This window comes from Hemicordylus capensis, chromosome 8, assembly GCF_027244095.1.
Source record: "Hemicordylus capensis ecotype Gifberg chromosome 8, rHemCap1.1.pri, whole genome shotgun sequence".
In the NCBI taxonomy this organism is placed as follows: domain Eukaryota; kingdom Metazoa; phylum Chordata; class Lepidosauria; order Squamata; family Cordylidae; genus Hemicordylus; species Hemicordylus capensis.
Genome location: NC_069664.1, coordinates 2,200,660 through 2,226,636, shown reverse-complemented (window position 1 = coordinate 2,226,636; position 25,977 = coordinate 2,200,660). Strand labels below are relative to the sequence as shown.

Genomic DNA, 25,977 nt, shown 5'->3' with positions numbered 1-25,977 from the left:
ATCCTCTAGGGACCCAAGTTTGACAAGCACTGCTGTGGCTCCTTTGCCAGTGAACTAAGCAGAATGGTCTGTTTTACATTGTGTATTCGTGGGGGTGTAGTTTACATTGTGTATTTTACATTTGGGTCTGTTTTACATTGTGTATTCGTGGGGGTGTTTTAAGATATATTTCATCAGCAACAGAGGGATTTTTTAAAAAACCAATGTTGTGTGAACACATACAGCTCACAAGATGGCACTTAAGAATACTGCATTAGCAGAGTTAAAGGGCGAGTGACAAGTGAACGACTGGGAAATACTGCAGGATGTAAGATGGGTGAGTGTGTGTGTGTATAAAATATATATACACTAGCTGAGTTGGGCACAGAGCTTCTGCACCTGCACCTCCGCGCCCCCCCCCCCCCGTTTCTGGCTTTTCACCTCCTCCCACCAGCCTACCAATTTCCGGTGCCAGTTTGGCCCACTGCCACTTGCTCCCACCGGCCGGCCGGCATCCCTATTTTCTCCCCGTCCATTGCTAATCAGCAGCTGTTCGTGAACTTTCACGAGAGCTGCCATGCATGGGATTAACAACAGGTATGCCTAGGAGAAATAAATATATACAAGATGGATTTGCTCTCGTGTTGTAGATACTGGCTTCTACCCAGCAGGAGGAGCACTGCTGAATGGAGCGCTTGCATTTGAATGGTAGAAGGGCATTGACAGGAAGGAATGAAGGACGGACTGAGGAACTCAGGAAGCGGCTTGGCTGCCGTTCTGCCCCTTTCCAGAACGCAATCCCAGAAGCAGGAACTCTTCCATTCTGTTCAAGGGCTGGAACTCAAGACCATGGCTGGTCATCACGTCCACACATACTGTCCTCACCACTCCATATTAGGGGTCTCTGTAATACTCCTCAAGAGAAAATTACCTTTCAGTCTCCACAAGTCATAGAGCTAGAGCTAAGCCCGTTGAAAGCAAGGAACTCAGCCCCACAGTTTCTTTAAGGGGGGACCCTGCGAGTGTCAGTTTCATCTCAAGGGGACCCCAGCAGTGTCTGCCACCAGGATGTCAAGCAGGAGGAGTTCACCGTTCACTGCATACAGACATTAGCCTAAGAGAGTTCAGAGCCTGCAGGCAAAGAGGCACCTCCAACACTCCTTGCCTGGTATGTTCTGCCCATTTAAAGCGGGGTTATGGCCTCCAAACGGTAATCCCAACTCCACTGTTTTTGAGGGATACAAGAAGCTCTGAATTTTGGAAGCCAGACCCTGAATTTTGGAAGCCAGACCCAGAACAGATCCAGGAGGCAAATAAAATAAGGCTACTGATACGGCTCTTTGTAGGGCTGCAGCTTGTTGAATACTCTTGATGTTGAAAACAGGTTTGTCTGAAAGAGGATCCTCTCCTCTCCGCTGGGCCCAACACTATGCACATTTCAAGAAGGAGCTGCCAAAACATCACCCCTGTTGTGCCCCACAAGTCTGAGGCAAAAGAACCAAGCAGAGTCACTTGGATGTCTTCCGGGATTGGAGCTGGAAGGCGTCTTCCTTAGCAAGAGGATGGACATGTAGCGACCCAGAAGGAAATCATGCAGGTGGATCAAGGAGAGATCTTTCACAAAGACCAGAACCAGCCTGGGGACATTTTATTTCTAAACATTCCAGAATATCTCATTCCAAACCAAAAAAATACTAGCACAGATTTCAAACTGGAGTTGGTTTATTCACAATGTGCCACCATTTCAGTCCGCTGAATCTGTTGAATCTCATTCATACACACACACACACACACACACACACACACACACACACACACACACCCCGTGTGTGTGTGTATGTGTGTGTGTGTGTGTATATATATACACACACACACACACACACACACACACACTTAAACATTACAAAATAGGCTACCAACAAAGAGTACAAGGTAGAAATTCAGCAACTAAAGACAAATGTATGTACAAACCAATTCCTTGCTTACATCTCACCTTAAATGGATCAGTATTTTTTTTTAAGATAGCCAACCCAAAAGATGAACCCTTTGAACTTAGCTCCTCGTTTGGATCCTGCAACCTACCTTTACACACAAATAAGTATTCAAATACATCGATAACGCAAAAGGCACTCAAAAGGTCACAAGTTCCTGAGCATAATCAGGATGTATTACCTGATACCCCCCATGAAGGTACGAGTTGATGAAACTAAACATGTATTAAAAACCATGTACTTGGTACACAGTTGGCCCCAAGAGAATCCTAGCTGGAACCTGTGGACAAGTCAGTGTGGCCGGGTTGTATGAAGGAGCATGCGTGTGCAACATGCCATGGAGGACAATCAAAGCATCTATGAATGCCCTCAAGCATTTCAGCAATGATCCAGCTGCAACACACATGGTTCTCCAAGAAAGGAGAAAAGGTTGCTGGCCCAGACCCTGAGAAGCCTCCTCCTGTGCCTTTACCAGAATGTCATGGATGGGGCCTGTGGACTGGATCTCCCGTGTACTGACACCACTCCATTCAAACTGCCAGACTCCCCTCTTCTTCTGTGTATTCCACAAAACAAAATTTAAAAACCTTTCAGTGTCTAAAAGAACATCTTGAAAAAAAAAACAATATGCATGCAAAGATACAGGATAAAAGGGTTCAACTCATCAGGAATACTTTGCAAGCCAAAATTGCTTAATGAATTTTAAAAAAGAATCACATACATAAAGGAATAAATTGAACCGGGTGGGCAGAGTGAAGGCAGTGGAATTTTATCAACACTTGACCCTTAGCATTTTCAAGATCAGCCAGAAGAACAAAACCTCTAAGTAGAAACCGGTTACATTTAGGCTAGCAGTTGTTATGGATTTTGCAGCTGTCCTATTCACATTTCATATCTCCAATGAAAATCTGTTTGTAGCCAGCAGGTGAAAATAAACATGTGTAACAATTATGTGTAGCAGCTTCCTGAGCTCTTTGAAAATGCACATAAAAGCAAAAATTGGCCATAATTAGTTGGAAATCTTTCAGATATGCATAGGAATGTTCTGACACATAGTGGAAGTAACATTTTCTCCGCCATGCTACTTAAGACCATTTCATCACCTTGTCTCTTTGTCTTGGATGTCTTCAGGGATTGGAGCTGGAAGGCGTCTTCCTTAGCAAGAGGAACACACCTGAATCAAAGCAGTTTTGAAATGCACTCAACAGATAACTCTCAGTTTTACAGACTATCTGGCTGTCCTTCATTCTCTGCCCTCTTCTCTGGGGAAGTATAAAGGAAGTTGCAACAGATATACAGGGGAAAGAGCAGCAGCCGGCTGTCCAAATTCATCACTACCTGCTCCTGAAAAGGAAACATAAAACAATATTTTGGCCCAAAACAAGCCATGTTTTTCTTCCTCACAATCAGAAGACACACAACTGGAAATATTAAAAAAACCAGTTCATTTCATCCAATGTTGTACAGCTTAGCAGGTGCTGTTTAACTGGGGATTTGTCATACCAGAAGTGTTGGAGGGTCCCTTGCTATTTGGGGAAGGTGGTGGGGAGATTCCATCAGAAACTTCCAGTGGGAAATCCCTAACTGAATGAAATATTTTAATACAGGGAAGACCGAGAGAGAGGTTGCTCCAACTCTTTCTGGCAAAACTCTCCTCCTGGTTTTCCATCCGCGTGATACTCAGTATCTCTCGTATCAGTATCATATTGCTTTTCTTAGCCGTTCTGGAAAAGCAAAGGACTGCTGCCCAAACCGGCTTTCCAAGTTTCTGCATCTTCCCTGTCAATGCCCTTATACCAGGGGCCCTCAAGCTGGGGTCCCCAGATGATGTTGGACTACAATTTCCATCATCCCCTGTCACGATGACTGGTCGTTGTGGCAGGGGATGATGGGAGTTGAAGTCCAACATCACCCCCAGCTTGAGAACCCCTGCCTTGTACCATTTAAGTGCAAGTGGCTCATTCCAGTAGTGCTCTTACTTCTTGGTCAAATCCAACAGGGCGGTTCTCACAATGATGACTAAGGTAGAAGACACCTCTGACCCTAGTTCAGAAGTTGTGTGTGCTCCCGATGGGCCATCATGAGAATTTTAAAAGCAAAGGAGGAGGAGGGGAAAATGTGCGTGTGCCAGCTCGTCTTGTTTGTTTATTATTTCTCTATGTAAACGGCTTTGGAAACTTTTGTTGGAAAACGGTATATAAACTTTTTTGTTGTTATGGAGGCGGGGGGAATGCTTTCCCCCCACCCTCATGCTGGAACTGGGTACAAGTTCTTGGCTTGCCGCTGCCACCACCCGCCTCCGCCTCCTGCAGGCAGATGAGCATTTCCCCCTCCGCTTGCCTTGCTTGTAGAATTCTAATGATATTATGTTGCTCGTGAGCCACCCTGGAGAAGCAAAGAAATGCGGCAAATCCATTTCCTCAGTCCTTCTCTCTCAGTGATACTCTCATCACTCAATCAAAGGCAGTTCAAAATATACCTGATCTTTTTCAAGCGTCAATATCTGATAACCTGCAGTTCTGCTACAAATCAGCTTCCCACTTCCATCAAAAGAAGCCAGGCGCAGCCTAAGGACAGAAGAGAAATTAAATGAGCTGGAAGTTGCTGAAACATGGGGAAGTGGCTTGCTTTGTTTTTTGAGGGGAAGGAGAGGTGGGGAAAGTGACTTACTGACTCAGCTGACTTGCATCTACTTTCTCCACACAGTCCTGCCCCCCATTACAGCTGTACCTAGACACTCCCTTCCACTGAAGTGAGCATCAAGGAGAAGAGAACCTGCAAGGCTACTTGGAAACGCCGGGCTTTTCTCCCAGGGGCTGGCCAAAGTTGACATGGTGCAAAGAGGTTGTGGCAGCTCTTTGTACTTGAGAAACATCTGGCCTTTTGGGGGTTATAGTCTCCAGCAGAGGTTTTAAACTGACCCTGTTATATTAGAGGTCAATTGGGCAAGACCTTTCAGGTGAAGGTTTTTACATGGATTATTGACAATCAGGATCAACCAGGCACATCACTGACACCTAGTGGCAGAAGCATAATTCACACACAGAATCAATAAAAAGAACAAAGTCTTCAGAACACATCTGCCAAAGAGACTCCTATCTTTTTCGGCAAGGGTAGAAGGGTCTCTCCCTTCAGAATCCTGCTCCATCTCCCGTTTTGTGCCTTCAGTGCTTGCGAGCAATTGCTGAAGTCCAGAAATGGGCAGACGAAGGAGCCAGCTCCCAAGATTCAGTCACATCACAGACGAGCACAGCCAAGGAGCAGAACGGAGGGGGAGGCTATGCAGGCTAGAAGCATCACCATGCCCACCTGAAAGCAACATTCCTCCGGGGCTGCAAACTAACGGAGCCACTGCATGGCTGGTTCAGCGTGTTGCGCTTGAAGATGATGTATCGGTTGGTGTATGTGACCAGCAGATCAAAACCAAAGTTGAAGCCTGTCCACCGCCAACAATACTTGAAGAATAAAGAAAGGGGAGGGAGGTCACTGCCCCATGTTCAATTATATTCTAAACTCAGCCTTAGTTCTGCACAATTTGGCACTAACTTTTGAAGGCAGCACAGAACATTTAAAACAGCTTTCTGTCAAGAACTGCAAGTTTGATTTTACTGCAAGGAAAGCTCCATGTTTGTTGTTATCAAAACCAGCCTCACATATATCTGTAGCCTCCTCCTAACGGCTGCTATGAACTCCCGAGCTGCTCCTGACAACCTGGACCTGATATGAACATTGGAGTCTCACCAACAACCTGGGCCACTCCAAGGCCAGCTCCGCAACCAGGGCCGTCAGCTCAGTTAGGGACTCTGCTGGGCAGTGGAGTGATCGGTACACCAACTGAAGTCCCAGTCTATCCTTGGTCCCTAGACATATTCAATATAGGCCAATTCCCTGACAGGGATCCTGGTAAGGGAGATGGTATTCTTAGAGACCACAGGCACCCCACCCGCATCCTCTCATCTGCTCCACCTGGAGAAGCTGTGACCAAACCAGACCCCTGGCCTCTTCTAACCAGGTTGGCTCTTTCATCTAGAACAGGGCTGCACAGCTCAAATGCCCTAGTGAGCCGAAACCATCCACAACTTGGCGTGCAGGGGCCGAGGTCAATTTTTAGCACATTACATTGAAATTAAAAATATTATTAGTTACTTCTGGATCTATTCCCCATCAATGGACCCAAGAATAGTGGCCAGAAAATAGGTCCTGTCCCTGCTCAATCAGTGGGGCCCTTGGAGCGCATGTCAGCCCCAAACAAATGCCAAATCCTCTCCTCTTCCAAACTTGTCACTGCTTTCAGGCTGCAATCCTAGGCATGAATACATGGGAGTAAACCTTGCCGGGAATACCATGGAACATATTTATGAGAAAACATGCGTAGGATGGTGCTATAAGGAAGTTTCCAGCTCCTGTGTTGCTGCAGCATATCTGGGGGCTAGTAAAATAGTCCCTGCGGTCCGAATCCGGCCCCCGGGCCTTATGTTGTGCAGGCCTGATCTAGAACCATGTCATGGATGATCTCAGACTTATTTCGAACCAACCTGGCATTACAGGATACTAAGGTGGGCAATTTTGACCTTTCCAAGGCCAAAAAGGTAGCAAGCCTGCTGAATTCCCTTCCCCTCTAACAGCCTGCTGACCTGCCAGGGCCTCATCTTTGCTGATTCCCCCTCACCACTGGAAGAGCTGGCCCAGAGTCATCCTCTGTCTCCTCATCTCTGGACAATCCAAGACACATACCTGTACCAGGCCCAACCAATTACTAGGCCACAATAATATTGTAGTCAGCAGGAGTCTTCCTCTGAGGAGTCCAGAACAACAGGTTTGGCCCCAGCTTTCCGTCCCACCCCCAAACACCAGACCCCTTTGGCAGCCGCCTGCAGGCGGTCCACCCACCACTGCTTATAAGCGCCAAAAGTTTAGAAGCCCAACAGGCGTGGCTCTCACCCACCCTATCAGGCCAACCCAGTGACCGGAAGAGGAGAACAGCCCAGGGCAAAATGCTTTCGAAAGAGGTGGTTAGGAGTCTTCCTTTTCAAACAGGCTTTTTATCTTTAACATCCCTTTGTTGCCATGCTGGCTGCCGATTTCGTCTTGTCTCCTCTTCCATTTTACTCTTTTACGATCTTGCCTTTATTATGAATTAGTTGTACCCTGCTTTGAGAATTGTTATGACTGAGAAGTGGGTGAAAGATACCCTACATAAATAAATATTAGTGCATGAAAAGGTTGAGAAAACCTAACAAATTACGTGTTTGAAAAAAGACACACAAATATTTGTACTTACATCACCATCCTTTGCAAGTTTTCTGCCACATCGCATACTGTTTCCTTCAAGTTCTTCCTTGTTCGTTTCCTGAGGCCTTTGAACATACAAAAGAGCCTTTTATACAAGGGCATTTTTTCAAAAGAAAGGAGAGTAAGAAAAGTAATGTTAGATGTTTCTGCACAGGATTTAAGACCAAACTGAAGGCAAGAGACTTTCAACAGGTTGCACGTCCTGCTTGCTAGTTACATCAAAGTTTTTCACTCCACTATCCAAGCAATCCTTCACTTGAGCAACAGCTGCTAGGAAAGATAAGATTGCTGTGAAGTCTCCTTGGGCTGCAAGACCAAAAAATACGCTGGTGCAAGCAGGACGTGGCCAATGCATGGAAGAAAACTGGACAAAGCGGAGATGGGGCAGGGGAGGAGTGGGGATTTGACAGAATTCTCTACCCTCCTGCCCCTTGCTGCCCAAACTTACATTTGTGGTCACCCGGTCCCTGCCCCTCTGGCCAACAGGGTGGGGTCATGTTCCTGAGCTTGTGTTTTACCACCCAAGCCCAGCGCAAAGGCAGGGACAATCCTGAGTTGGGGAAGGGATTGTTCCTGAAGTGGCTCTGCCCTCTGGGAGACCCTCAGCACAATTCTGGGGACTAGACCTGCTCCTGCTGACTACCTCCCAATCCTCTAGCAAGGAGCCCAGTTTTTCTAACACTGTGTATTTGTGTTAGAAGATCAGCAGCTTCAGATTTAGGTTCCTGAATAATCGTTGGGTTTTCTTCCATCTCAACACAACCTGTTCACTTTTAATTAGTCAATTAGCCCTAGAATTTCATCTCATCATCTCTATTTGACTTCATTCTCCAGACACAGATGAAAGCTGCCTTATACCAAGTCAGACCACTGGTCCACCTTGCTCAGGAATGTCAACCTTGACTGGCAGCAGCGTTCCAAGGTTTTAGCAGAGAGGTCTTTCTCTGATCTGGAGATGCTGCTGCCAGGGAAGGATGGAACCTGGGACCTTCCTGCATGCCAAGCAGTGGCCCTCCCACTGAGCTAGGATCCCATCCCCTAAGGGGAAGGTCTTACACCAGGCAGCGCTCACATGCAGTCACCCATCCAAATGCAAACCAAGGCAAGCCCTGTTTAGCAAAAGCGACATTCATGCTTGCTACTGCAAGACTGGCTTAATTCTTGGAAAAGGGGGGAAGCTCAAGAGAGGAAAACATCTTCCATAATGAAGGCCAAATTCATGCATGCAGCTCCTTCTAAGCTGCCCACGTCCTCCAGACCTGTGCCATACAACCGCCTCCCTGGCCAGTTTCATAGAAAACATAGGAAAACATAGGAAATATAGGAAGCTGCCATATACTGAGTCAGACCATTGGTCTATCTAGCTCAGTATTATCTTCACAGACTGGCAGCGGCTTCTCCAAGGTTGCAGGCAGGAATCTCTCTCAGCCCTCTCTTGCTTCCGAGGTACTTAAGGGCATTTATGTGAGTCTTGATGTTTTTAGCAATATGCTCCTCAAATTCTTTTTCATCCCCCACCCACCCACATGCCTTATTGCCAACTAGACTTTTGCCTGGTGCAGGTTTGTGCTTCTCTGTCCTCTACACTGGAGGAAGGCTTCTACTGGTTAACAGGAAGCCTCCCACTGCTCCTGTGACTGCACATTCAACTCCCCAGACTCCTCTCTGGCTTGTCCCGCCTTCCCTCATCCATGACTTACATTCTATCCAAGCACCCAGTGTGGTGGCTTTAAATAAGATGCCCCAGCAAGATTTAACTTTCTTGACTCTCAGTTTCAGCTTTCTTTTAATTTACCTTCTCATTTCCTCCTTCTCTTTCCTCTTTTGTAACTCAGTTTGCCTGTCTGTTAGATTTTATGGACAGCTTTCTATTTGTACATCCATTGAATCTGATAGCACTGTAGTCACTGGTTCAGCGAGTCCTGGGCACCAATCAGGATTAAGTCTAAAAGTTACCTCCCCTTTTAATTGGTTCTATAACCAACATTTCTGAAGCTCAGTCATTTTTCATACCTCAGGTTTGCCTCTTTGCCATTCAAACTAATTTATCCAATCAGTGTGGGAAACATGTTGGAGTCTGGCATTGCAATACCACTGTCCTTGGACTGCTTCCCTGATTTCTCTGACCTTCTCACAATCAAGGGGAAAACAGTGTTTCTCCCAAAATAAAGTTGTTATTTTTTAAAGGTGTTTCCACCCACAATGATCCAGTTTTTACTGCCCAGGGTTTTTCTAGCCAAATGTATAGAAATCACTTAATAAAAATATATCTGGTAAAACAAACAAAACTATGCACACACATATGGATCTTGTGCAGGCAGGCCTCTGCAGCATAGCAAGCTATTGAGCAAGTAATTTCAGTGATAAATTAGAATACAGATGACATACTGTGGAGATATAATCTTAACTGAAGTGCTAGAATTCGGGATATTGTCTTCACCAGCCATTACCCTGCTTTTCTCAAGAATAAAAAAAGTTTCACATCACTATTATTTGTGTTTCAAAAACACATTGTCTATATGAAGCTGCCATATGGAGTAACCCAGAACTGTTTATTCCCACTGGGAACAGCTCTCCAAAGCCTCAGCCAGGGATTCCACTCCACTCTCTCATAGAGGGATTCCTTTTTATTAACTAGAGAAGCCAGGTTCTGAGGTTGGGATCTTCCGCACGCAAAATGTGTGCTCCGTCACTGAGCTATGGTAAACCTTCTTTGGTTTGTGAATAGAGATGTTGCCACATTGCTGCTACAGACCAAAGGCCAGATAAGGCCAGGCAGTATGTAAACTGCCTGGAGATGTTTATATCAGGCAGTTTATAAATATAATAAGCAAGCAAGCACTGGCTCCAAATACGGCTCAACAGCCCACTCTGTGCTGTTCCAGAAGAAAACCAAAGAGACAGAATAATAATCCTTGGCATTTGTAAAGGGTTTTTTGAATGTACAAAGCATTTCACATGGGAGCCGGTGTAGTGGTTAGAGTGCTGGACTAGGACCGGGGAGACCCAAGTTCAAATCCCCATTCAGCCATGAAACTAGCTGGGTGACTCTGGGCCAGTCATTTCTCTCTCAGCCTAACCTACTTCACAGGGCTGTTGTGAAAGAGAAACTCAAGTATGTAGTACACCGCTCTGGGCTCCTTGGAGGAAGAGTGGGATATAAATGTAAAAATAATAAAAAATAAAATAATAATGTATTAGCTTGATATAATGCTTACAACTACCATTGGCAAGTACTTTATTTACCTGAATACAAGACAACTCTGAATTTAAGACGAGCCCTTAAAAAAACAGAGGCTAAATACAGGTTATACCTATATTTACCTCAAAGGAAGAGGACTCTGAATTTAAGATGGCCCCCTGATTTCTAACATCAAAGAACTTGAAAAAAACCTAGTCTTGGATTCCGGTAAATACAGTATGATTTAAGTCCACACTGAGGCTGGGGGTCTGTCTAAATACACCAAATGAGTTCATGGCAGAGGTGAGATGCAACCTGGGAAAGTCCTGATTCACAGCTCAATATCCTGGCCACTACACAAACAATATTTTAGGATACTATCCTCTACAAACTTCTTGAAACACCATTATAACTCATAAGGACTTGCTTCGGTGCAAGTTCACATAGGGCTGGGTGGCAGAGGTACGGAAGTGCTGGAAGTCTGGCTTTGGAATTCATTTTCCACTTACCAAAACTGTTTAGAATCTTTTGACCATGAACTTACGTATCACCTCGTTTAAGGTTAGACACTACTTGCAAGTAAATGTCTACTGTATGCAGGTTTTATATTTTATAAAGATGAGGCCTACTAAGCACATGAATCAGTATAGCTCTCTTCATAGGGTTTTTCAGTTAAAGAAAACTAACAACTATGTGAACAACAAATTTCAAATTTAGAGGCATCAAGATTTGTGCATAGAGTGACACAAGAATGATAAAATTCTGTATTCCTCCCCCATTCTCCCAGAGAGTTACCAGATTATAAAATTAGCAGAAGTGGCCAAATTCCGACTCTCACAATATCAACACTTGTTCTATGCAAGCCACTCTCTAAACAAAGCGCAATACTGCCAGCATCTAACATCATAGCAAAATCTCTAGTGCCTAAACCAGATAAATGACAGTTTTCTGTTTCTGCCAAGATGTCCGGGCCCTGAATATAACCACTCCAAAAAGGATAGAACTCTTGAGCCGTTTGGTTAGGCTTGCTTTTTCTCCATCTTGAGACAGGCGTTCTAAGATGCTTGAACCCAGAAGAGGGGATACGCTAACAGAACAACAGGGAAAGGGGTGTGCTATACATACCCAATATCATTGTCTTGTTCTGCTCTGAGCATGGCAAACCACTGCTGTTTGTAAACAGAGGACAGCCATTCTAAAATTTAAAAACATCACAGTGGGTCTTTTATGGATGGGGCACACAAGTTAAGCAGCACTTATACCTTAAACTTTCCACAGATGTATGCAAAGCCACCAGTAACTAGACCACAGCCCACTTCATCTATTAGCACCACCAAGGACTGCCTGCCCCAGTGCTCTTCACTATTTTTCAAGTGGGGGCCACCGACAAAGAAACCCTCAATGAGAGAGGCATTTCTACACAGAACTGCGCTTTTCTCAGGGCTGTTTGTAAACAGCTGTTTACCCTGCTCTTAAGCACTCTAGGAGGAAAGCACTGGGAAGGGTGACACTTCCCGGCACTCTGTGCGCGCTCTTCTCCGTTTCCCTTAAAGGAGTGCCCCCCCCCCGGTGCTGGGCAAAGCACTGCACTGCACAATGAGAATGGTTGTCTCCGCGTTGTGCTGGGGGACTAAGCAGAGTATTTGGCTCCAGCCAAACCTTCACACTGGCCAACAATTAATCAGGGAGCTGCACAGGGCGGATGGGGCTGCCACTGCTCCCCGGGCCGTACCATGGAGAACACTGGCCTGCCCTAACCTACTCAGCTGGCATCACCCAAGTGAAAAGAACAGAAAAGCTCCACTGATGCTAGGGCTATATGAGGACGACACACCAATCATCCACCCCACTGTGGCTCAAGGGAGGAGAGGATGTGTTGGCACTCTGTGGAAACTGCACTGGGTTTTGTATCAGGGTGACAAGAGGAAGGTGGTACACAAACGTATATTCCTGAACTGAACTGCACAAAAAGATGGCAGAAGGGTGAACTGGCAAGCAATGAGATCAGTTTTAAGCAGGAAGACAACAACACTGAGACCAGTTTTAAGTAGGACTTTAGCATGATTCCAATAGCAGCAGAAGGATAATGGAATTCAATGGTCTGGATGAGCCCACGTTACTAGAAACCACGATGGGCCAAAAGCAACCGATCCACAAACCAGTCTTTGGCTTTTCACTGATAAACTGGATTGAACTGCAGCCGAATAGCGGATCAGTGCTGAAGAGCTTTGGTGGCAAACATATACCTGTATTCTAAAAACATACTTGCAGTAGGGATGAGCACGAACCGGTTCGGCTTCCTATCCCTAGAAAGCCGCACTGGTTCGTAAACCCCGCGTGTGACTGGTTCAAACATGGGGGGGCGCTTTAAGGCATGGGGAGGGTGCCCTTACCTCTGCCGCTGCGCTTCCCCTTCTGGCACTGCTTCAAAAACTGCTGGCACGTGGTGGCGGTATACCCTCTTGCCACCCCGGTCAGTGGAAAACTGGAAGTGGTGGGCATGTTGAAAGGGGCGGCAAGAGGGTATACCGCCACCCCGCACACCAGCAGTTTTTGAAGCAGCGCCGGAAGGGGAAGCACAACAGGGGAGGTAAGGGCACCCCCCCACGCCTTAGAGTGACACCCACCCTGCACCTGCTGCCTCCCAGGTGTGCATGGAACCAGTTCTGTGCACACCCCTAACATGCAGAGAACGTACTGCCAAAGACATCTTTCACTTATGACAGTTACCACACAAGGCTGGGTTCCCACACAACGTGGGTCTCCAGAAGTTGCTGGACGACAACTCCATCATCACCTGCCACAATGGCCTTTGCTTGTTGTAGCAGAGGATGATGGGAGTTGTAGTCTGAGAACATCTCGGGACCTAAGCCTGTGAACATGTGATGTAAGGGAATTTGAACCCAGTCTCTTGGGTCCCAATGCTTGCATTCTATCCACACAGCCACTTCCACTTGTCTCTACAGTGGAGGATGCGCAACAGAGGGGAACTAACTTTCCAAATCCTCCTAGGAGACATCCCGGAACCCTTTCACCAAAGGCCCAAGGCCTACCCCAAGCCCAGCCTGATCTACGACCACCCTCCCTACCAGCAAACTGGGTCTGAACAAGGGGGCTAGTCTCTCCCTCTACCCACCAATTCAGTTCTAACCCAGTCTGCTCAAATGTGAGAGTAGCGCATGGCAGAGGGGGAAATGTACGAGTGATTCCATTCTTACCTGCAGGAATCAGACTATCGCGCTCAACAATTTTTGCTGATGCCAGATCACTAACTATGTACTGCAGCCTCAGATGTCTGAACACCGTCAGAAATGCACTTCCTTGTTCAGACTCCAAGAATGAGACGCCATCCTCAAAATCTGCAAGGTCACAGTAAAGCTTTCTTGTTAAGCATGTATTGGACAAATTATAAACGGTTAGTCAATTGTTTAGAAAGAGAAAGTTCTTTCTGAACCATCTCAAATTTGTTTTTTGAGCGGACCAATCTCAAAACTGTACATTTTGAAGGGAAACTACCTTTCCCTCTGATATACTTTAATACACTTCCTGTCTGTCTTTTCAAGTGTTCAGGATCATATCTGTTCAGAGGCAGTGTTCCCAGTGACAGGGATTCCAAGATGTTGTTGACTATAACTCCCAGTATTCTCAGCTGCAGTGGCCTTTGGCAGGCAATGATGCGAGTTCTAGTTGTCAACTTCTGAGAATCCCTGTTACAGGGAACACTGCTCAGAGGCCACATCAAACCATGGGTTTTTGTGAGGAAAACCAGTAGGCAAGAGCCTAGGCATCCACCGTCCCCCTCTCCTCCTTTACACACAGGATGAGGAGACTGAAAGCTTCCTTGAGTGGTACTGACTAATTCAGAATATCCTATGGCATCTGAATATGGGAATTGTACTGGTTGTTCACATCGCTGTTAGTTCACAAATGTAACAGGAAACCAGTTTGCTGAAAACTGCAAAAGGAAGGTTTCTTGTGAGGGGAGAGTGTGCGAGCCCACTGCTCGTGCCTGTTCATTCTCAACACAACGAACTACCTTCTGCAACATCTGAACGTAGCCACTGAAGCCCGAGAAACACAGCTGAACCTGTAAAGTTCAGATTAGTAGCAACTATGGAGTAAAACACACCACCACCTTGGACCCTATAGATAAGCCTATTTGTGAAGTGTCAGCTTCAAGGTACACGCTGCACACAGAGAGAACTTTAGATTCTCAACATGCGAACTCTTCCATAAACCTCAGAGCTGAACAAATACCTTTTCTGCGCTTGGAAAACCAGGCATCTGCTTCACTTAAAAGTTGCTTTAGGGACCCATTCCAAGAAGGCACTAGCTGAAGGAACATCCACTAGATCAAAACAAACTTCTGTAAGCTTAATCTAAGTTATTGATGGGGAAGCTTACATATTTTACTGCATAAACACACTCAATTCCTACTGGAGAGGGTAGACAGGCAAGAGGTTTTATGACCCACCACATGCTGTGTCATGCTATATGCCGACATACATTTGGGCACAGAGACATCCTAGTGTCAGCTCCTATTGCATGAGACTTCATCAAAATCCACCCTCAGTGCACTGTTTCACAGACAGGGCAATTGGAGCACTTTTTAAATACCTTCTTGAGAGCAGTATAGACATCCATCTCCACTTGCATTACGAACAGGTTAGAGGAACTGATCAGCTGTTTCATAAGGACTATACTGGAACAGAAAACACAGGAGATGCACTAAGTTTAAGCCAACGTAATTAAGTATGCATCCTGTCATGCAAAGTGTTATAGTACCCAGTCAATCCAAGAGAGCTTGAATTTGAATACCTGAGTTCTTTGAAGAGTTCCACGCTCTGATGCGTCATCAGATTGTTCAAGAGCCATTCAAGGCACCTAAATTTAAAATAAAACAACTCTCAGGGTAGTGCCAAGAAAGGTGCTCTAATTTGTGATGAATGTTTTAAAGCTGCTTTAAACTGCTTGCAGAGTGGATTTCTATTCCCCATTACCAGAAAGCATCCTAGGTTGATTACGCTCAGTCTCCACACCTCCTCCAGCTGCTCACCTTCCCCGCCCAGCCCACATTCTCAAGGGCCACTTTTGGCCTATTCTTTGTGTCTCCTGTGTCCTCCTTCCACTGTCCTCTCATTCTCTATCATGGTAGCCCATAATGCTCAGAGTCCAAACTGCACCATCCCAGGTAGAAATAGACACAGGTCCCTTTCATAGCTCTTTTCAATTCTGCAGGTCCCCTTTTCCAAAAGTAATCCCTAACTTTCTACATTCACATGCATGTCCTTAACAACTCACTTTATGAACAGTGATCCACTCTTTATCCTCTGCTGGAGAAACGGAAGAATACAGGGCAAGCATGCCTACGATGGAGCGAGCAGATGCTGCCCAAGGGAAGGGCCAAGGTTGATCACACAGATTTCAGAAATCCCTTCACCTTATTCAAAACTTATTTCATTGCAAATACAAAGTGCTACTTACTTTTTCTTCACAGAATCTAATCCATATGTTCCTGCAGAATTATAGTAGCTGCACACAGTTTTCACATTAATGGTTTCCTTCATTGTCTCACCGCACTGCTGTATTAAGCCATCCTGCAAACAATGATGCACAAGTTGTCTTCACTGTTTGATGCATGTTGTCTTCAATGACAAACTAAAATGCTATGTGTGATCTGTTCCCCAAAGACTGACAGGCAAGAAGTCCAACAATTTTTTATTCACGTACTGGCTGCTTGCTTGAAGGAGGTTAGATCTACTTTCCGACAAGCCAGGAAGACAAAACCTAGTCCAATTATATGGTTTGTTTACAGGGAGAAATGAGAAAGGGTTGGAATTCTAGTGTTCCATTACGAGTTCATTGATAGTCCTTAAGTTTTGGGACACATTTCCCTCCCTTCATATGAGCTATGTTTACAGAGTCAGACTAGTTGTTCTATGCTTCTGGTTGGCAGCCGCTCTTCAAGGATTCAGACTCGTTCTCAACTGTCACCCAAAATTCCTTTAATTAGAGATCAGAGGACTGAAACTAGGATCTACTAGATGCAAAGCCTGTTTTCTAGCTGGGGACAGTTAAAAAAACCCACCTCACTTCATATTCCCAAGATGCATATTTTATGAATCCTCTATGCAGGTGTTTTCAACCAGATGACCGTGGACAACAATACCCGTCACCCACGATGGCCAAACTCCGTGATGGGAATTGCAGTCCAACATCAAGAACCACAGCTGGGAACCCCTGCCCTACAGTTTATAAACTGAAGGGATGCTTTTGGCAAATAAAGCTAGTTATTTCCACTTACCAACTGCAGCATGCTGGCCGCTGCTAGAAGGGCAATGACTCGGCTAGGGTTTATTAAGACTTCATCGCGATAAAGTGAGCCAAATGCTACCTGTAAAGCTAAAAACAAACACAAAACCTATCGCAGCAGTCCAATCTAAGAGGAGAGCTCTGTATTCACACATGAAACATGTATTTCGTAAATTATTGAGTAACTTTTCCATCCAATAGGAGTGCTCAATTCAACTTACAAAAGGGTTAAAACAAACAAGTTTAAAAACAGAAAAGAGAGAAACAAAAAAATAGTAGTTTTTTAGAGGTCTTAAATGATGCTGGCAGACAAAGCATGAAGAGAGTTCCAAATAGGGCTGAGAGAGATTCCTGCCTGCAACCTTGGAGAAGCCGCTGCCAGTCTGTGAAGACAATACTGAGCTAGACAGACCAATGCTCTGACTCAGTATATGGCAGTTTCCTATGTTCCTATGCTATCTGAAAAACGGCCCCCGCCGACATGCCACCCAAGTATGCCTGTGCAGATGTCTCCACTCCAAGGACTGAGGCATGAGCAGAGCTTCATTCACTCTTCACAAAGAGCAGGTGCAACCACAGGGAGTAAGGCTTCTCAAAGCAACACTCTTCTTGCTTCTTAAGTTTATATATAAGAAATTCAGGAGTATATGGAAGATCTCTATTCATGACAATAGCATTAGGAATTGTAAGCCCACGTCCCATTGACATCCCCACACTTTTTATAGACACAAACTGCTACCCTATGCTGAAATGCAAGGCAGATGTGTGCTCCATATCCAGCTAGGAACAAAAAGCAGTTACTGCAGTCCTGACTCTCATCACCCTTTGGAGCTTCTCCCTTCACTTTCAGGTCAGTTACACTTGTGGACGCTCCGTTACTGGTTGCATTCAAAGCACTCATCCTTACTGAATGGTCTGGGACTAAGATACTCTTTCCATACAATCCTGCCTGGCCATTCAGATCGGTTGGGGAACCTCTTTTGGCTGGTCCTCTCACATGCAGAAGAGGGCCTTCTCTGTTTTGGAAGCAAGCCTTCTGGCCTGCTGCCAGCTGAAGGTGTTTTCAGCTGAAGGACTGCCTGTTGTTCATGCCTGGCCCTCTTGTGTTTTATTGTCTATTTTTCAGATATTATCTGTAACCCTGATGGTTTTTTGTTTTATGAGGGTTTTTTTAATGCTAACAAGCAACACTTAACACAATAAAACAACAGACAAAAGCAAGAACAGCATATAACTACAACTTGCCTTGGGCCAGACAGATATTTAACCCAAATCACAGTGCTGAAATACTGAAGGGTACTAACATTAGCTTGTTATAATATTTTACCCACAGCTATTTTTGAAGGAAGATTTAAGATAGGCCTGCTCAACTTTGCCCTCTCCAGCTGTTTTTGGACTACAACTCCCATAATCCCCAACCACAGTGGCCAATAGCCAGGCAATATGGGAGTTGTAGGCCATTATCTGCAGGAGGGACGGAGTTGAATGGCCCTGATTTAAGAAAATGCCTTATGCAGAAAGCCTTTGCCCATGTGGCATGTGTCCCATCGAAATGGAGGTCATATTTATTACATTGTGATTTTTATAGAAACAGTCGGGCTCAGTATCTATCACTTTTATTAATGTTTCAGGTCATAAGGATTTTTTCTATCTTCAATATTTACTCTGTGATCAAAAGAATGTAATTTCTTTTAATGATTGCTTTTTCATAATGATTATTGGCTATTTGTACAGTGACCTCTCTGGTCTGTGACTGTAATAAAATATTGATTCGATTTATAACCATAACTGATAAAAAACAAACAATTTAAATGGGGGGGAAGGGAGAGAACCAGAGAAAACTCAAAGCAGTCAAATGCCAGTAAAGTATGAGAAAAAGAATGGACTTCACCCGCCACCTAAAAAGAATAGTGAGGGTGCCACACAAATCTATTTAGGGAGAGAGTTATATGGCAGAGTTGAAAGAGCGAAATACAAACACTGTAAAAAAACCAAATAGTTTCCCAGTTGCTCTCTCTTCACAGAAGAAGTTAGGGCAAGATGACCTACCCACCACAGGCAAATTCTGTTGTCTTAGCGGCCACATCCTGCCTAAATATGACAGAAACTACTACAGAATGAGGGATGGCAAGGTCTGAATAGCAGGAATACACCAAACACTATTATATCAAGTACTGAGTATCTGCTATTTTTTAGCACAAAAATGTAAGTAGCTTGCTTAACATATTGACCCGTATGAGAACTGCGATAGCCTTTAAGCAGAAGCCACCAAGCTTCTCATAGATTTGACAAGTACTCAGTGGTTAGCATCCACAGTTGTCCTGAGTCTGGAATAGGAGTGCTTGTTCCAGAAAAAAGGGAGACTGCGGATGCTACTCAATGTCTTCCGTATAAAAAAAGTTAACATGGTGAACATAATAATCCTTTGCTCACCTTCTATATCAATATTCTGATCAGGAATTTCCAGTTCTATTGTATCCATTCCTGATTCCTTCCAAGAACCACTGAACATACTCGAAAAGTAGCCAGACTACAAAAAGAGAAACCACGCATTCAGTTTTATTTTTTTCAATGTACAAGATCAACTCAACTATACAATATGCATGTCAAAATAATTGTGCCATATTTTCCACAACAAGAGGGACTACCACTATGGTGGTAGATTTCTTATTTTTAAGGAAGTTTCAAATCAACTCTTAAAACACAGCACCTGTATTTCTAATACGTTTTAAATCTAACAGTACTAAATACAGAAAAGTAACAGGTAATGAGCAGCCAGAGAGTCTAGTGTTGTCAGATTTGATTAACTGAAATTTGGGCAAATACTCCTGTAGGCACCAGTTTATAAAGGGAACTGTAGAAGAACCAGCATGCAGGACATACAGATTAGTTTACAAATGTGGTCTCATACTACAGACACACATACATTGCTATATGCAAACAAACAGTTAGGTGTAGGTAAATTAATACACATATACACATACACCATTTAAGTATACCTTTTCATTAAAGTGTAACTCATACAAAACTAGAAATAGCAAGTTTTCCATCCAATGAGGTGAAAAATAGTGCTTTACTAGAACTTTCCATCACAGCAGAAGGTGAACCCATTATGACGCTATCACTCACTGAAGTTTACCTGAGAGATTAAAAAAGTAAAGTCTATTTGTACAGTAGTAGATCCTCTGTACCATTAACCAAACTGATTTTTTTTAAACGAAAGACAAATTAATAATCTTATTCAAGCACCCCAAAGCACGTTATTAATGTACACCTCTTTACTGCTGTGGAATGTATTAGAGCATATTAAAGACAAAAGTTAGTTTCTATACCTCCCAGCATGCTGTGCTCTAATAACATTTAGTGCTTTTAATGTGCAACACTCAGAATGACTTGCTTTAGTACCACTTTGTAGAAAAAAATGTTGCTCGCAGAGAGCACCAACCATTTGGTATGGAGTAAGAGCCGTTCCAGACAGTCTCAAAAATGCTCAGAAACTAGTCACTGAAGCAAACATAAAGATCTTAATTGCTTCTTTTCTACTAGGCACAAACCATCCTCTAACACTTTTTAAGGGCAGACAGACAGCCATAACATCACAATTAGCTGATGTGCACAAGAATGTCTTATCTAAACATTCACATATTTTCTTAGGACAGCACCCACAGTTCACAATAAGACACTGCTTTCATTAATTTTTGCAGGATCAGGAAATCTACTTGCTCACAATCAATGTTTTATCATCAGAAAACAGTTCATTTTTCGATGTTCAAGCAAACCTCCAGGGTATCATTAACAAGCTAGAAGTTTACATGTTGCACTTCTGGCATTGTCAGTGCCATAGTCAGCTACGGTAGTTGCATTGTGGCTATGCAGTCAATACACAGCCCTCTCCAGACTGAGGGGGGAAAGTAGTTCCTGGAAAGGCAATATGCCCCCTCTCCCCAAGAGCAGAGGAACTGCTCCAAGCATGTCCAGCGCACGACTCGCTACATTATACTGCCCAAACTCCTAGGATCCTTGCTCCAATAAGATGGATACAGAGTCAGACCACTGGAACCTGTAGACCAGCCTGATCTACTCTACGCTGCCTGGCAGCAGCTCTTCAAATTCTTCACCAGCCCTGTTGCTATAGATCCTTTTAGCTGGTGATGCAGGTGACTGAAACCGGGACATGAAGATGGAAGGGGGCTCCTTATGGCAAGGTCTCATCCAGCAGGAGACCAAGACTCCAAACCACTGAGGAAGAGATTTCCTCATTACTCCATTTTTTTGTATTCCAGTGTCCTCTACGTGCAGAGCTAGGAAGTAAATAATTCAACTGCACTGAATTCCTGAACACCAAGGGAGCAAGAGTGGAGGCTATGTATGTTTTTAATGCTGCACTTTTTCTAATTAAGAGCTCAAAAGATCTCAGAGCTCAACACCCAGACTAATGCTGTGCTGTATTTTCTGTTATGCAAGAGGGCAGGCATGTGATGGTTGGCATCCCTTTTGAGTCCTTTGTGCCTCCTGAAAAATATGCCCCTGAAAGTGCGACAGCCCCAGGGATATATTTTCTGGAGGCAGAGGTGGCTGCAGAGGAAATGGAGGATTGCTGAAAAGCATGCACCCTTTCACACAACGCAAAACACTATTGTGCCAATTGAAGTATTAAGTCTAGATATTGGCAAGTAATTTTACAGCTCTGTACAAAAGTCCAGTATCATCCCCATATTACACAGAGTGGAAGAGAGCACGAGAGCGCACGTGGGGCTTGTCTAGGGGGCTTGTCTGGGTCAACGGGCATGCTCACGGCCAAGTCGAGATTTGAACCAAGAGCTCCCTAGCTTTTGCCTCACATTCTTAGGCATTATGCTGCTGGGTGAAGATTCTTATTTATTACAAATATTTATACTTCACTTTTTTGTTAGGAAAACAACACTCTGGGCAGCTGCTGCCCATGGGGAAAGATCTGATTTCCTAAGCAGAAGACAAAATGTGATCACATACATCCTCTTGCCCCATTTTGCCTTCTCCCTAAGAAAACTTTAGCTGGATTTGAATGCTTCCTAACAGCTTTGGGGTTGAACTAAAAACAAGTATGTTCTGGAAACAAGTATATTCTAGAAACAAGTAGTATTTCTATGGCAGAATGCCATAATACATTTTGATATAGCAGAAGAATCTATAGTGTATTTCACAACTGAAAACGGCCAAGTAGAGATGCAAAAGTTGCTTGCTAAAAAGGAGTCCAGTGAGCAAGGATTTTGTTAATTGATCTGCAGGCTTTGAATGCAACCCATTAGAATGCTCGCCAATTTTATCTACCCAGAAGGGCTGGCCGGGGGTGGGGGGTGTGTGAAGACAAAATGTACAGGAGTTACACAACAATTCCAGACAAGACACTGCCAAAAACATATACTTTTGTGTACACCACCTCCAAGCACCTAGAATAAATACTATAAAAATTACTTCTGTAACATTTAGCCAGAACTAGGTGTACACCACTTCCAATGGCACCACTCTGCATATTTATATGCAGTGACTTTATATTTTAAAACTAAACCAAAAAGAGAAGGTATTCCTTTCTACTGCTTACTGCTGCTCTGAAATGTATTTAAAAATTCTGAACATGTTGCAAGCAAGTGATAAATAGGAAGAGACAAGATTTGCTTGGAAAAGATAATTTATTCTTACCTGGCATAAGTATATCTTGTGTAAGTTCCATTCTTCTCCCAGAGCACAAATCTTAATATCACTGTTTTCACCATTTAAGAACAGAGTCTGATAAATATATCTGGAGGTACTTTTTAGTTTTTTCCTGGATTAAGAAAAAAAGAAACAAAAGAGCTGGATTCAGGGATAGGGTATTTATTAAACATAACATCTTGAAACGTTGCAGAACTGATGAGCCTTCCTTGCACGCATCCCTTTGAAATGACTGCTTTTGCCAGTCATTTCAAAACTGGTTTTGTTTTACATTTTGTTACTACAGCTTTGGCACCCTAATTTTTTCAGGGCAATTTCCCCATATCCTACAGTTATCTTAGCCACGTGCTTCTTTATGGGCTTAAAAGCACGATCCTATGCATGTTTACTCATAAGTCAGTTCCTTTGTGTGTCCAATACAGCTTGCTCTCAGGTAGACGTTTTTAGGGTTGCAACCTAAACATTCCCAATGGAGCTGTAGCCCTCTGAAAACACCTCAGAAAAGAGACAGCTGCAGGGGAGCGCTGTCGAAATCAAATAAACATTTCTGGCCCTGGAAGGTCTCAGGAGTCACCTGACATTGTAGGTCAACTGACAATGGCCTTTATATAAAGACTGCCAAGGTTCAGTGCACTTCTCATGTGTTGTCCAAGTTATCTTTACAACAGCCCCCTGTGAATTGGGGATGCAGCTGTAGCTCAGTGGTTGCATATTCATGCAGAAGGTCCTAGGTTTGCTACCTGGCAGCATCTCCAGACAGAGCTGAGAAAGGCTCCTGCCCATAACCTTGGAGAGCTGCTGCCAGTCAGTGCAGACAATACTGAGCTAAATTAACTAATGATTTGACTCAGTACAATGACGCTTCCAATAGTGCTAAGCATGTCACTACTATTATCCCCATACTGCAGCTGAGAGACCCAAAATTGAGAATAAGCGTATGTCAGAAATAAGAGCTGAAATGGGCATCACCCTTTCCAGTTATACTAGGCCAGTTTCCCTCGATGCTATGATCCCACAGCGATGAGATATCTGTGCCCTCTGTTATTCTGTGCACAATAGACCAGGGGTTCTCAACCTTGGATCCTCAGATGATTTTGGACTAGGCTAGGGGGATGATGGGAGTTGTAGTACATTTGGAAACCAAGCATGAGGACCCTGGCATGTGCAATTAAATTATAGCAGGGGTTCTCAGCTTTGGGTTCTGCTGCTCCATTCCTTCTAACAGGGATTCCCAGATGATGTTGACTACCCAGCTGCAATATCTTTTGCTTGGGGATGATGGGAGATGTAGTCAACAACATCTGGGATTCCTTGTTAGAGGCAACACCGCTTGGGTCCCCAAATGCTACAACTCCCATCATCCCCAACCACAATAGTCTTTCCTCTTTTCTGCTCCACTGCAAAAGGAGTTCTGAGGGGCTATCAGAAGCTAGAGTGTGGATCACTGTACTCATCCTCAAGGCTGGGCTCTAGATTTAATGGGGAGCAATATCCTGCTTAGGAACCTAAGAAGCTGCCATATACAGAGTCAGACCATTGGCCTATCTAGCTCAGTATTGTCTACTCAGACTGGCAGCGGCTTCTCCAAGGTTGCAGGCAGGAATCTCTCTCAGCCCTATCTTGGAGATGCTGCCAGGGAGGGAACTTGGAACCTTATGCTCCTCCCAGAGCGGCTCCACCCATTAAGGAGAGTATCTTATAGTGCTCACACATGTAGTTTCCCATTCATATGCAACCAGCTTCTCATATGCAAGCTCATATTCCCATTCATATGCAACCAGCTTCTCCAAGGTTGCAGACCAGAATCTCTCTCTCAACCTAACTTGGAGATACCAGGATGTACTGCCTTGGATTTTGCTAAAATAAGATTGTTCTTCCAGTCTCTGGGCTGGTTCACACACACAGGCAGAACCACCTACTTTCTGTGACTTCAGCATATGTTTTCATGCTCTTATGTGCAATGCTGGTAAAGAACAAGCCATTAACTCCAGTCATCAACTGGAGGCCCCTGGGCTCAGTCTCTCCCATGCATTGCCAACAGTTGGGGTGGGGGGAAATGTATGTGGAGCTTGCCACAGGGACACAGGAAGCTGCCATATACTGAGTCAGACCCTTGGTTCCTGTCGCTCAGTATTGTCTTCACAGACTGGCAGCGGCTTCTCCGAGGTTGCAGGCAGGAATCTCTATCAGCCCTCTCTTGGAGCTGCTGCCAGGAAGGGCTCGTGGAACCTAGATCCTCTTCCCAGAGCGGCCCCATTATCCCCTAAGGGGAATCTTTTACAGTGCTGCTCACACTTCTAGTCTCCCTTTCATATGCAACCAGGGCAGACCCTGCTTAGCTAAGGGGACCAGTCCTGCTTGCTAGCACAAGATCAGCGGCCCCCGCAGCGTCATTCAGTGGAAGTCGAACGAGAAAGATCTGAGCCAGGGGAGTGCAGGAGAAGCAGTCAAAGCGAATTTGGAGAGGTGGTCCGGGGAGCGCAGACGGGCAACAGAGGCCGCTGCAAAGGCTCACCAAGCCTGGCCCGCCGTTCAGGGAGAGGCAAGGCGGCCCAGAGAGAACCAGGGGTTCAAAGAGCGGCAAGCAAGCCAAGGGAGGCTGCTGGACCCCAACTCCCTCCCGCCACCCGCTTCGGCCACTGCGGCTGGGGATGACGGGAGTGGGAGTCCAGCCAGCCGCCTCTCTGGGGACCCCCTTGGCCGCGGGAACCACCCGCCACATTCTGCCCCCCCCCCGCCCCCGCTGACGGCGCACCTCCTGGGGGTGTTGAGCAGCCGCTCCTCCCGCTCGCTCTCCCCGTCGCTCTCGCTGTCGCTGGTCGGGCACTCGGCGGCCCGCTTCCTCTTGGCCGCTCCGCCGCGGCCCCCGCCGGATCCCCTCAGCGCCACCACCGCGCCGCCGCCGCCGCCCTCGCCAGCCGCGTCCCCTTCGCGCGGGGCCACCACCCGTGCCCTCCACGGCCGGCTGCTCAGCAAGCCCATGGCCGCTCGACCACCGCCTCCTTCTCCTCATGGGGACTCCACCGGACAGCGAAGCCCGGCAGGCGCGACGGCACGGAGGCGGGCGCGGAAGCAGCGGCGCGGAACCGGCGTCATTATCCCCACCGGAGGGAGCCAAGCGGCCGCGCACGCGCCGTGGTGGTCCGCTGTGCAGTCAGACAGACTCCCCACCGCAAAGGAACGCACAGAACCAGCTAATACGCATGCGCCACGAGGGAGCGTGCCACTGCCGTTATCCACACTCTATGGTATGCTCTTACATCAAGAGGAGGGGGGCTAGGCTAGGCTAGGTTGGGATAGGCAGCAGAGGCTGGTTACGGGGGCCTGGAAGGGTCAAAGCACCTCCGCGATGCAAGCGTGGGTGATGCTAGCCCAGTGGCATAACTGACAATTGGCACAGGAAAAGGATAGTCGCAGCCTATTTCTATACCGCCCTTCCAAAAATGGTTCAAGGCGGTTTACACAGAGAAATAATAAATAAATAAGATGGCTCCCTGTCCCCAAAGGGTTCACATTCTAAAAAAAACACAA

General features: G+C 45.4%; 1 protein-coding gene across 2 annotated transcripts; it reads right to left on the bottom strand.

Annotated features, from left to right (window-relative positions):
* Positions 1 to 1,609: 1,609 nt before the first annotated feature.
* Positions 1,610 to 25,685, bottom strand: GMCL1 (germ cell-less 1, spermatogenesis associated). Of its 2 annotated transcripts, XM_053269934.1 has the most exons (14): positions 25,202 to 25,682; positions 22,435 to 22,558; positions 19,189 to 19,285; positions 16,748 to 16,845; positions 15,928 to 16,040; positions 15,262 to 15,327; positions 15,061 to 15,145; positions 14,701 to 14,791; positions 13,662 to 13,802; positions 11,569 to 11,638; positions 7,252 to 7,327; positions 5,280 to 5,425; positions 4,450 to 4,537; positions 1,610 to 3,314 (listed from the first exon to the last, which is right to left on the bottom strand). In XM_053269934.1, the coding sequence occupies exons 1-14, from the start codon at positions 25,426 to 25,428 to the stop codon at positions 3,192 to 3,194; spliced, it is 1,545 nt and encodes a 514-aa protein (XP_053125909.1). In that variant the 5' UTR covers positions 25,429 to 25,682; the 3' UTR covers positions 1,610 to 3,191. The 2 variants fall into 2 exon arrangements, with proteins under 2 accessions (XP_053125909.1, XP_053125910.1); XM_053269935.1 differs by lacking the exons at positions 5,280 to 5,425; positions 11,569 to 11,638 and having other exon boundaries at positions 25,202 to 25,685.
* Between the last annotated feature and the right edge of the window lie 292 nt (positions 25,686 to 25,977).